At 45.5% G+C, this 11,901-nt stretch overlaps 1 protein-coding gene across 1 annotated transcript; it reads left to right on the top strand.

Annotated features, from left to right (window-relative positions):
* Nucleotides 1-7,270: 7,270 nt before the first annotated feature.
* On the top strand, nt 7,271-11,320 carry PAIP2 (poly(A) binding protein interacting protein 2; the record flags this gene model as incomplete). The annotated part of the gene is made up of 3 exons (XM_082006296.1): nt 7,271-7,411; nt 9,810-9,989; nt 11,255-11,320. The coding sequence occupies exons 1-3, from the start codon at nt 7,274-7,276 to the stop codon at nt 11,318-11,320; spliced, it is 384 nt and encodes a 127-aa protein (XP_081862422.1). The 5' UTR covers nt 7,271-7,273.
* Between the last annotated feature and the right edge of the window lie 581 nt (nt 11,321-11,901).

The raw sequence follows: 11,901 nt of genomic DNA, 5'->3' as shown, positions 1-11,901 counted from the left end.
ATAAGCAGCTAATGGTGCAGATTTTATTTAAATAGTGTATCCATATTATAAAATCTTACCATGCAGTGACTCATTCTTGCACTTTCACAAAGATAAGTTACTGCTTTGTACATGGCGCTCATCAGTATGCAAAATTTTCTTTGTATGAAATAGGTTAAATGTAATGCAGGGATTTAGTCTTAAAACTACTCTACAGCTTTCCTAGGCCCCTGAAAGAAAGTGCAAGCAACACTTCTCTTGACTAAGTCACAAGGATGTATTTGGACCCCCACTTGCTTATGATGACATTTGTCATTCGTCTGTCTCTTAAGAGGCTGCTGAATTCATCAGCCAAGCAGAGGACCTGACTTCAAAGCAGTCATTCCATGTTTGGCAGTCATCGCCCTTCTCTCTAAAGATGGTAGATAAGAATTTATTTTGAAGGTCTCTACCTTCCCCCAAGCATTTTAGCAGTTAGCTGTGCATGTTGTAAGGAAACAAACGTTAATACATTAAAATAACTACATCTCTGTATGTTTTATTTTTAAAGTAGTTTTTCTGTAGCTACTGCCTGCATTTTAAATAGCTGTGCAGTTTGGTCATCTTGCACCTATAGTGTCCTCAGCCTGTTGTAAATGCTAACCTGTGTAACTGCTTGGGATTAAACTGTAGGAGGGTGTTACATCATGTCTAGCATCTAAACATAAAGAAGTCCCAGGAGTAAAGTAGCTGCAGCATAGTCCAAATTCAGAATCAAAAAATCCCTTGCTCCCATCAACTCTGTTTCTGGTTTCAGCAGATGTTAGATGCATTCAAAACCCTGATAAGCTATACGTAAGTCTCCACACTTGTACGTGTGCAACATGATGCTTTCTTCTATATATCAGAAAATAAGTGAAACCTAATCTGCTTCTGCAAAATGTCTTCTGTTTCCATGCAACGCACTGGGAGAATAATGCAAGCCTTTTACTAATTTCTGAGGAAAAAAAGGCATCATAATAACTTGGATCTTGAGGACAGATACCAGGAACACACTTGGATGGCAGATTGATTATGTGGGTTTTGCTATGGGCTGCTTACGCTTTGGATATAATTGTATCTGCACTGTAAAGGGGTAAGGGGAAATCACGTAGAGTGTGAGACTAGAGTGTGACATACTAGATGTAGGCTCTGCAATTTAGATGCCAGCCTTCCATACATGAATTTCAACTCGGAAGAGTAACCCTCGAGGCTGTTGCTTCTTCGCCATGTGCGTAGTTAGCAGAGGTGCAGCAAGGCCCTGGGCTTGCTGAATGCAGTGGGAGGAAGAAAGAGAAGCCACCATTATAGATGAGGAGGCCACATGCTTAGCTGGGTTTATTAAAATTGAGTTGGAAATAGTTCTGTAAGTAAGAGCCAGAGTAGAGTGGGGTTTTTTTTAAGGATGATCCTCGCAGGCGTATCTTCTGGTTGAACTTGGCTAGAAGGTAAGCATTTAGTGAGTGTGTGACAAGCCATTTGAAAGCTTTTAGGCTGTGGAAACAAGTTAGTAATGGTGACTAATAAAATCAATATAAACAGCTTGATTCAGGGAGAATTAGTCCCCAGTCAATCTGAGAAAACCTAGACTTTAGGCAGAGTTGGTTATCCCTTACTAAAATTCAGGAGGAAGGAAGTGCTGAGCAGAGAAATGTTAATGAAACTGTTATCCTCAAATAGCCCCTTCCCTGCTTACAAGCAGCCTACGCAAGCGTTTTGATAGCAGAGGAGCCTTTCCAGCCTAACAGGTGCTGTAATGCGAAGAGCTAAACTGAGCAAGTTGGTTCTCGAGCCTGAGAAAACCTGTTCGCCTATGGTAACTTTTTAACCACTAATGGATTTTAGGGTTAACCAAGATTACTTATTTCTGTGCAACTTGGTCCTCTGTAATATACACTGTTGGGCTTTGCCATTGCACATGGAAGCATTTTTCTGCCATACATTCCCGAACTTGCTGCTAGGGCAGATTTCCTGCTTTTTGTTAGCTTATGAGTCCATCCTACCAAGGCCAGTGTTAAGTGGAGGGGTTTTGACTGCAGACCAAGTCAGCTTGTGTTCCTCGGTGGAACAAAGGGTCTTTAATTCTGTCAGCGTGTCATTTCTTTGCTTTTTAAGAGATTGTGAAGTTCAGAGAGGACTGGAAAAGCCTGTACCTAGGCAGAGTACTTTGGAGGACAGGTAAACACAGCGAGGAGCCCAGCATGGCTCTCATCTTTTCTAAAACCTCTGTGCACTAGTTTTAGCAGCTAGTGTCTGAAGAAGAGTAATTTCCACCTTGCCTTCAAGAAAAAGGAGGTGGGAGAATAAAAGGAGAGGAAAAAAAATTGCCCTTTCACCCCATTTTGTAAATAGGGTTGAATTCTTGGTGCTTGATGTAGGTCCCAGAAAAGGGCATTTGTTATCTCCTGGTTCCTAACACAGAGCCATAAAAATGCATGAATCTAGTGTGGAAATACTTGTTTTGTAAACAGGCGTGTTTTTCAGAAATGAGTAAACTTTATTTCTCCCCCTCTGCAGCCCAGGGCTCAGTGATTTCCCTGTGTCGGCTGGTGTTCCCCGGAAGGAGGCTGGGGAAAGTTCGGGAGCCTTTGAGGCGCAGCATGGCAGGTTTTCTTGTATGTAATGCTCCCCGAGGCCTTTTCAACCCCTGCCCGCTGACGAGCTCGGAGGGAGTGAGGCCGCTGCCGCCCGGGGTCGCTGCAAGCGGGGCAGCCTTGCTCTGAAAGCGGGAGGGTGTTCAAGGACTCGTAATTAGCAGAACTGGCCTCTCAGGCCTGCCCCGGCGGGCCCCGCGCCGCCTCCACACCTGACGGCGCCACAAGATGGAGGTTTGCTCTGCCCCGGCGGGCCTACGCTTCCCAGCGTGCCCCGCGCTGCCACTGCTGCGCGAAATGGCAGCCAGTCCGCCAGACGGAACTACGCCTCCCAGCATGCCGCGCGGCCCGAGGTGGCGGAAAGACTGCGCGTCCCGGCATGCAGCGCGCCGCCTCCCCGCCAGGGCTGCTGGCCGCGCGACCTGCTCCTGCCGCGGCCACTGCTTCCGGGGCAGAAGGGGCGGTGTCTATGAGGTCACGCAGGTAGCGGAAGTGATTTCACGTCCGGCGGGCTGCGGCGCTGGGAGGGGAGCGGGGCGGCGGGAGCGGAGCCGAGCCGAGCCGAGCCAGGAGCGAGGGGGACGAAGCGGCGGCGGAGCAGCTTGGAGCCGGCGTGCGCACCCGCGGCTCTTCCCTCTGCTCGCAGGTGAGGCGGTGCGGGTGGGGGCGCGCAGCTCCGGGGCCAGCCGCTGCCGCCGCGATAGGGGGCTGGGGGCGGAGCGGGAGCGAAAGGGGGGCGGCTGCCCTCGCCGCCCCCTCCCCTGAGGCGGTGCCGCGTGGCGGCCCCTATCCCCCCGGTGGCAGGGCCTGCGCGGCGGGGCCGCCCGCTGGCGCCGCCTTTATTGTCTCCAGTTCCATCCGGGTCCTGGGGAGGGGCGGGGGGCGCCCCGGCGGCGCGGGGCCTGACGGGACGGAGCCCCCGCCGCGGGGGCGGCCCTTGCAGGCGAACAAAGCGGGCGGGGGCGGCCCGACGGCCCTGGGTCGGGCTGCGATTCCAGCGTGTTTATGGCCAAGGCGAGTACGCGCCGACCCGGGGCAGGGGTAGAGCCCGGCCCGCCTCGGTGGCCACCGAGCAAGGGGGTCTTTGGCGACCAAAGCCGCCTCCCCGGGGAGGTTTCGTGAGCCGATGTGCCAGCCCGGCTCCCGGTGCTCTGCTCTGCACAACCGACTTCTTATTTTTAAGCCTCAGTGCCGGCGTGCTCTGTGTGAGTGAGTCGGCTGTTTTCAAGTACACCCCAGTGCAACGCTTTGAAGTGTTTCTATCAGATAGCGTTGGCGCCCCACGTGAATTGGATTGGGAAACCTATTTATTACACGGAGTGTAATCAGTTTACTTGCAAACTGCCGCTAGTTAATCTAATTAGATAACAAGAAACTTGGCCCGCGCTCCAGACTCACAAGAGTAATCGCTAGTTAATAAACAAATAACACCATCTTCTGCAGAAGTTCAAAGCGCTCCCTGCTGCGCTAAAAGGGATTTGCTTAAACTTCAGCTGCTGCTAAAATCCCAGTGCACTGCTTGCTGTGCAGTGTTGCTTTTGGATGCTTGGAGCAAATATTTTTGTTCCCTTTTTTTGTTTTTTTAAATCAAGGGTAGGTACCTGGGTTTTGGTATATGGAATTAGGCCCATTGACCTTATCTTCTGAAGTAGGCATTAGATAATCTTCTTTCGTGATTGGGGGTTTAAATGCAAAATCTTCAATCAGAAAGCTTTGCATTTTAATGGTGGTTTGTCTAGGGCTCTTCATTGCTATAAATGCAGCAAAATTCAGAGAAACAGAGACCTGAATCATGTTCTGGAGTAACAAGTTCCACACTTCATATAGAAAACACTGACTCAACTCAAAGTCCTTTTGTTGCAAGATGTTTAATTTCTCACTTCATTCCTCAGATAAATTTTTTTTTTTGTCTTTCCATATGCACATATACTGCTCCTCCTGCATCACTCCCACCCCCTGCCAAAATCCTGGAATAATTTGGGGCTGGATCTCTGATCACATCACTGTGGCAGAATTTGCCAAGTTTTCTGTTCCTTAGCACTACTGATGTTCTATTTCCTGTTCAAGTGTAAGGAGCTTTGAGATCCTCTGCTTTCCACCTACTCCCAGATGGAAAATGTATTATTTTTATTCACAACAGTAGTGTAGCCTGTCACTGTGGCTTGTTTTCTGCAGCAGCCTTCTTAGATTGTGACTTTTTGTGACTAAAATGGCATTTGGCACTTCTCCTCAGAATTGCCTGTAGCTCATGACTAAAAAGCCTGTGTCTAATACTGGTGAAACGAGACTAATCTTGTCCTCGCAAATGAGCACAGAAAGCCAACTGGTTTGTATCTTGAAATGGGGAAATGAGAAGCTGCCTATATAGTGTATTTTATTACAAGTTGCAGAAAATCAAATTACAGGGAGTGCTGTGAGTAAGGGACTGGCCTGGGGCTTCCTAACTGTGTGCGCAGGATAAGTGTTTGTTGACATGTTTTCCTGTGGGAAAACATTAGCGGACTTAGGGCTTCATCAGATAAGCTTCAGATATTCAGGTTGAGCCTCGGATCTTTCTTGAAGATAATCATCCACATGGTCCTTGGGCAGTAATGGAAAAAGTTGTTTCAGTCCAAATGTGAAACACTGCAACTTCTCTTACTCCCAAAGCAGATAGCTTGTGTTCTATGGGAACACTTAAGACATTGGAAAACTTGCCCATGCTTCAACAAATTATCCTTTCAAGATTTTACACAAACAAGTAGGGGTGTTTTAATTATTATTTTTACCTTTATGGACTTGTCTGGGTGCTGCTGTCTTTGTACAGAAGTTGCCTGGAATTTGGCCTGAGCCCCTTACGCTGCTATTGCAGAGTTATTCACCTCTTCTGTAAATTGTTGGTGGCAGAAAGCCCAGTGGAATATTAGTATAAAGGTTCACTCCACTAAAAAAAAGGCTGAAAATGCTTGCCAGTTGAAAAAAGCGGGGGGGGGGGAAGAAATTAGGCTTTTTGGGCTCTGAGGTCTTTTATTTCTTTTAGTCCATCCTGTTTGTTAGCTTGTGAACAGCTGAAGTTACTTAAAGCAATTTCAAACTTGAATTGGGGTGTTAAATGCAGTGTCTTTTCCTGTTCTATGTTAAATGCTGCCAGTAATCCTTTCCAAGTTTGTTTTGAAAGAACATCAAAAAGAACCTGTTTTCTCTTGCTAGAATACCCGGGTTCTGGTCTCATTTGTTGTACTTCCTAGGGAGCCAAAGCGACTTCCGTACTTAGGTTTGCCTTTGATTTAAAAACCGTGAATAGAGCAAACGAAGCAAGTTCCTTTTTCTTTGTGCTTTTCTTAATTGATCATTTGGATGTGGCAGGTTTTTGACCTGGTATTATCAAGAATACATTTTGAACCAAAACTTGCATTAATTCCATAGATAGTAGGACCAACTGAAATACAAAAAGAAGATATGAGCTGCTACATGATAAGCCCTTGTACTCTAATAACAATGGAGGCTATATTTTGATATCCTTTTCTCCAAATAAGTCATTTTTTGATATGCAGGCAGTGAACTAAAACGTTGAGAACAAAATAAAAATACTTTCACTCACTGCTGTATCGTTTCATTGTGAATTTGTAGCACTGGCAAAACATTCCAGTTTGACCTTTTTTGTTTTTTTCTTTTTGCTCATTGTCTCACATACTTTGTATACTGTTGTCAAAATATTCAACATTGCCAGTGTTAGTACTTAAAAATATTCGGCTTTTCCAGTATTAATATCTGTACTTAAGCATGGTATAGGAAAAACAGCAGCATTGTCTCATTTACTTTACAACACAAATAACATTTTCAGTTAGAACCCAGGCTGTGAGCAGACTTGGGTCTCTGAACTCAGAGTTACAAGCTTCACGTGAGCGTACGAGCCTGACGGAGAGGCTGCAGTGCCATTCGTATGACAAAGATTCAGACCAAATGGAGGTTTTGTCCTGCTTTTGGTTGTGGTTAGGTGGAACAAGCACGCTTGCCAGCTGTAGCTTCGTTCCGTGAGCTCAGGACGTTGTGATATCATGTATCGTGGACGCGCAGAAATGTTGAGACCTCTCCAGACGTGACTCAATCCATATTAATGAAGTGGGATGAAAGGCAAGTACGTACTGTCTTCCAGTGCCTTACGATGTCGTTGTTACCTGAAGCATCTCCATCAATTAGCTTTTGCTAATGAGGCAGCTGTAAGAACTGTTGTGCCAGCTTGGCTCTGAAGAATCCATATGTAATGGTTTCTGCCTGGACAGTTCATTTTCAGGGGAGTTTGCCGAAACTCAGGTGGGACCTTTAAAAGTATTTAGGAAAACAAATATTCTTTTTGTTTCTTGAACATTGCCATAAATATTTTCCTTCTGGCAAGTACACAGGCTTTCTGGTTTTTTCTGTCTCTTTTCATTGGCCTTGGTGGTTGGCGTTTGGTGAGGTTTAATTGGGGAAATTAACTTGTGGCTCTAATCCATGTACAGTGGAAATGGCATTTCTGATACTCCCTTGTTGCGATTAGCAGAGCTCCTCTGCTGCAGTCATGGTAAGGCTACCTGGAGCCTTCAGATACAGGTGCAGCCTCCCCTTGGGCAGGGCTTATGCAGAAGCAGGGCGATGAGCGAATCTGCACATCTTTAATTACTGCGTTTCTTAATTGCAGACTTTGAATCGGAGACGCAGCCATGAAAGATCCAAGTCGCAGCAGTACTAGCCCAAGCATCATCAGTGAAGATGTGATTATAAATGGTCATTCTCACGAAGATGACAATCCCTTTGCGGAGTACATGTGGATGGAAAATGAAGAGGAATTTAACAGGCAGGCAAGTGGTTTCCCTCAATAAATGTCTTGTGATGTGCCTTACCGTTTTCTAGCTGAAGGGAGAGGTGCTGTGGCTTCGCAACCAGGGTACAAGACTGGAAATCCTTTAGAGATGATGTTTTTAGAGAGACTTGCTACAATAATCTTGGGGAGCAGACAGGTCTCAGTTTCTCTGACAGTAAATACTTGTTTTCTGTAATCTTGGTGGAAAATGCAGGAAGTGTGGCCATGTTCTAATGCGTCCATTAATTCCCTACTTTTGTAGGAAGGAGGAAAAAAAAATAGTGACTTTATGTGGCACTTTAGAAGGGACGGGTCTTGCTAGGCTGTTGAGCTGCAGAGGTTTTACGTGTGCAGACATGCCGGCTGTTGTAGTTCCAAACTGGATACAACTGGGTGCATACCTGCCTCGTCAACAGCGCTGCTGTTCCCACGGGAGTTGGTGGACATAGCTGTTGGGTGACAGTCCTGTTCGTTGCATCATACTTAAGTGTCTTACAGCTGGCCTTTGCAAGCGGGTGGGAAGGAAGCCTTAGCTTCGTCTTTTGCCTTGCATCTGGACACAGTTTTCTGTCCTGTGGAGGCTGGGGACAGCCCACCTCTTTCCACTGCCCCTTTCTTAATCAAAACTTGATCTTTGTACTCAGGTAGCTGCTTCCTCTGCACTCAGCACAGTATGGCTGTGCTGAAGTCTGAGCTTCTGAAATAGGATACGCCTGTTGCTCTCTCTTTAAGGTGCCAGCAGGGCACAAAGCTAATCTGAAATTTGGTTGCTCACAAAATCTAAATTCCCTTGTGCATATGCCAGGATGGTCTCAGTGTCGTTTCTGGTTTGTGGGTTTGTCCTCCTGGGGACTGTACTGTAGTTGGCGTACAGGACGTGTCGTTCTTGGGAAAGGCGCTGAGAGTTGTGCTGCGAATAAACTTTTTCAGGTATGGGCTCCATTTTCAGAGAAGAGGAAAGGTGGGAGTATGAGGGGAGGGTGGTCTTATTCAGGCAGGCAAACACCATGTGGCAGCCTGGTCACCTGCCGCTGCAGGCATCTGTGGGAACCTGAACCAGTTAAACTTGGGCTGGAAAATACAAACAGGTGATAGTAATTTCAAGACATTTGGGGAATTAAACAGTTTCATGCTTTTGGAGCTGCCCTTGGAGGCACCTGTAGGTGTACAAGCATATAACAAAAAAACCTGGAGCCAAGCAACCCCTGCTGTAACACTAGCCTGTGGCTGCGTGCCCACTGCTGCCTTTTACCCATGCGCAGGACAAAGACAGTGCTCACAAGAAGGATTGGCTGGAGACCGCTGTCCTTGCCAGAGTGTTTTACTGGAGAAATTACTAAGTCGGTGTTTCGTGCGGGGTTTGAATTGTCTGGACAGTGGCTTAGAGCATATGGTGATGAGTCCTTGTTCCCCAAATCCATGTATCTTGAGCACCAAACGAGCTGGTGAGCGTGTTTGCCCCAAGGACAGGGGACCTAGATTTTACAGGAATCCCAAACTCTGCCATTAACTTGTTTGATTTGGTATTTGTGGTACGTAACTTCATTTCCACTTTAGGATCGAGTATGTGTTTGATTTCAGAGTGAAGGATTGATAGGAAAACTTGATCGAGCTTCCATTGAGTGAACTTTTAAATCTGTCCTGAATCATTTTTCCGCTGCTTTATGCCCAGCAAGTCATTCACACCGGCTTCTATTTCCCTGCTTTCCACTCTTAAGTACTGGGATGCAGGACATGGAAAATTTGTCAGGACGAACTCCCTCCAAAGCTTGTTTACTGAACAACCAAGCAAAACTTTCCTTTAATCTTTGCAATGTGTGTCAGTTCTGCATCAGTTGATTTGTCTTGCTTATAGTGCAGCAGGTCAGCATTCTTAAGAGCTGCTAAGATTATGTGGAGTTCCTTAGGAGGGCTACATGGGGTGAACACATAATCTACAGTCGAGGAGATGCAGCTTGTTCCCTGTTCCAAGTGACAGGCAGCAGTTATTTTTTCCCCGAGTCTTGTAGGACACTTTCTTAGGGAGCGTGCCTGGCTGCATGTTCCCTTCCTCATACTTGCAGTGAGTTCAGTCAAGACTAGTTGCTACAACTGAAATTTTCACTTGGAACCAGCAATTTCCTTTTCCTTGAGCTCATAACAAGCTGCAAACAGAACAGCTAGGGCTGGGGGGTTTCTCCTGACATTCCCTTTTAACTGCAGCCCAAGTTCCTGGGTCAAAGCACTTTTCTACCCTGAAAAAATCAAAGCTGCTTGTCTTCCTGCAGCACAAGTGTAGTGTTCTGCTAGAAGTCCTATTGCATAGCTAGAATGAAGGTCAGCCAGGTGCACAAACCTTGGGATGGAAACACAAGCTCTCACTAACTTTGATTAAGTGGTTTCTTCTCATTGTATAGATCGAAGAGGAGTTGTGGGAAGAAGAATTTATTGAGCGCTGTTTCCAGGAGATGCTGGAAGAGGAGGAGGAGCACGAATGGTTTATTCCAGCCCGTGATCTCCCACAAACAATGGATCAAATCCAGGACCAGTTCAATGACCTTGTTATCAGTGACAGCTCATCACTGGAGGATCTGGTGGTAAATTCAGTTTCTCATATTTCTAAAACTTGACATCTCTCTTTGTCCAAGGCTGATTTTTGTTGCTGATAATGGCAAGAGAAAATCCTTTACACATAGGCTGGACACTCTTAAGGCATGCCTGGCTATGGTGGAGGGGGAGAAGTGGAGCAGTTGGGTAAAGGATGTTTCCTCGAGTGACGTGACCTATTCAGTGGTTTTCTTGATAGCCACACGGTGCCTTTCCTAGCCAATGGCATAAATTCAAGTGGCTTTAGGTATGCATACTATGTTATGAAAGAAAGGCAGCGAGCAAAGCACGCTGACCCTGTGAAGTGCCATTCAGTCACAGGGCTGCAAAAGTTTCATTCAGCATCTGTCAACACTTATGTGTTGGGTAGGTACGAGCTGTGTCTGATTTGGACCGTGTGAGCCAGAGCAGATCTCTTTGTAGAAATCCTAAGGAAGAGGAAGGCACCTAAACTATGATTATTATCTCCCTGTTTCTTGGTGTATGGCTTCTGTCCAGAGCCTTAATAAAAGGGCAGGGCAGTGTGTACATATTTTCCCTAACAAAATACGAAGTCACTGATACAGAGTACCAAAAAACCCACATCATCATGTCATAACTGCTGTGAAATTCAGATGCAAACCCCTACTTCTTCAAGCTTAAGCAGCTGCAGGCAACAGTTTTAGACTCAGTGAAGAACACAAAAGCCTAATCCTCCATTTCTTTATGGTAAAGAGCTCATTTTGGAGATGCTGGCTGCCCACCTATAACTGCAGAACATTGTAGAGCAGCAGCTTGCCACGTGGGAGGACTGGGTAGTCGCAGACATTGAAGTTTTAAAAATTGATACAGTGCTTGTATACGTTAAATTCCCAGAAGTGGCTTAAGTTCCTGGAACAAGTCTCCTCTTGCTTAAATAAGCAAGATGTAAAAACCTCATGGCACGTTTTAACAGCTCAACTTCAGAAAAAGCTATTTCAGCATTAAGCAAAATTGCTGTATTTGATGCATGCCTGTGGTTTTCTTGTTTCTTATTCCCCGAGCCCTCATCTGACTGAAACATCCAGGTGGTGCTAAGGAAGGATGGCTAATTTGGGTACTAGCAGAGGAGTGGGATTTTCTGGTGATTATAGAGACTTGTGGTTTATGCAAAAACCCTGTTACATGCCTGATTGTTACTCTAAATCTGTAAACTGTCCGCCTAGAATTGTATTCAGCTTGAAAATGGAAGATGAAAATAATGATTCAACTAGACTTCTGTTTTTCCCTTCCTCAGGTCAAGAGTAATCTGAATCCAAACGCAAAGGAGTTTGTTCCTGGGGTGAAGTACTTAAATATTTGAGTAGACTGGGCCCTCTCTTGGTGGATGTAGCACAATTTCCACACTGTGAAGCCAGTATTAGAAGATTTAATTGTAAAAGCTCTCTCTTCTTGTCACTGTGTTACACTTATGCATTGCCAAAGTTTTGTTAGTCTTGCATGCTCAATAAAAGTGCTGAGACTGTTATTAAGTAAATCTGTCAAAAGTTTAATGGAAACATAATTGGACCCTGGCTCTCTGCAAAGAAGGCAGTGAGGTAAGAAGCACCAGTCAAGTTGAGACAAAGTACCACGTTTATAAAACCTTCTGCAGACTCTGTCTTTTTAAATGGGACTTGGAATTTGCTAAGGATGGTCTGTTTTTAACTAAAGATGTGTTAACTGGTGCTAGTTTGCACCTGATAATGCCTTAACTTAAAAATGAAAGCAAGGATATCTGATTGTTATGCAAATTAGCTAACTTTCCTATGAAATACCAGTATTGTTACTAATGTTAATTTTTCCCCGTAAAAAACTTCATGCTCCTTTTAAGCAGCGTGAGCTTTAACAGAAATTTTACAGACCTGTACAGAGTCGTAGATCTCAGCTACTGAACTAACATCC

The sequence above is a fragment of the Phaethon aethereus genome (genome assembly GCF_964289735.1).
Source record: "Phaethon aethereus genome assembly, chromosome: 14".
Lineage (NCBI taxonomy): Eukaryota > Metazoa > Chordata > Aves > Phaethontiformes > Phaethontidae > Phaethon > Phaethon aethereus.
The sequence above is the reverse complement of the archived record's forward strand: the minus strand, read 5'-3'. Positions and strand labels throughout refer to the sequence as shown.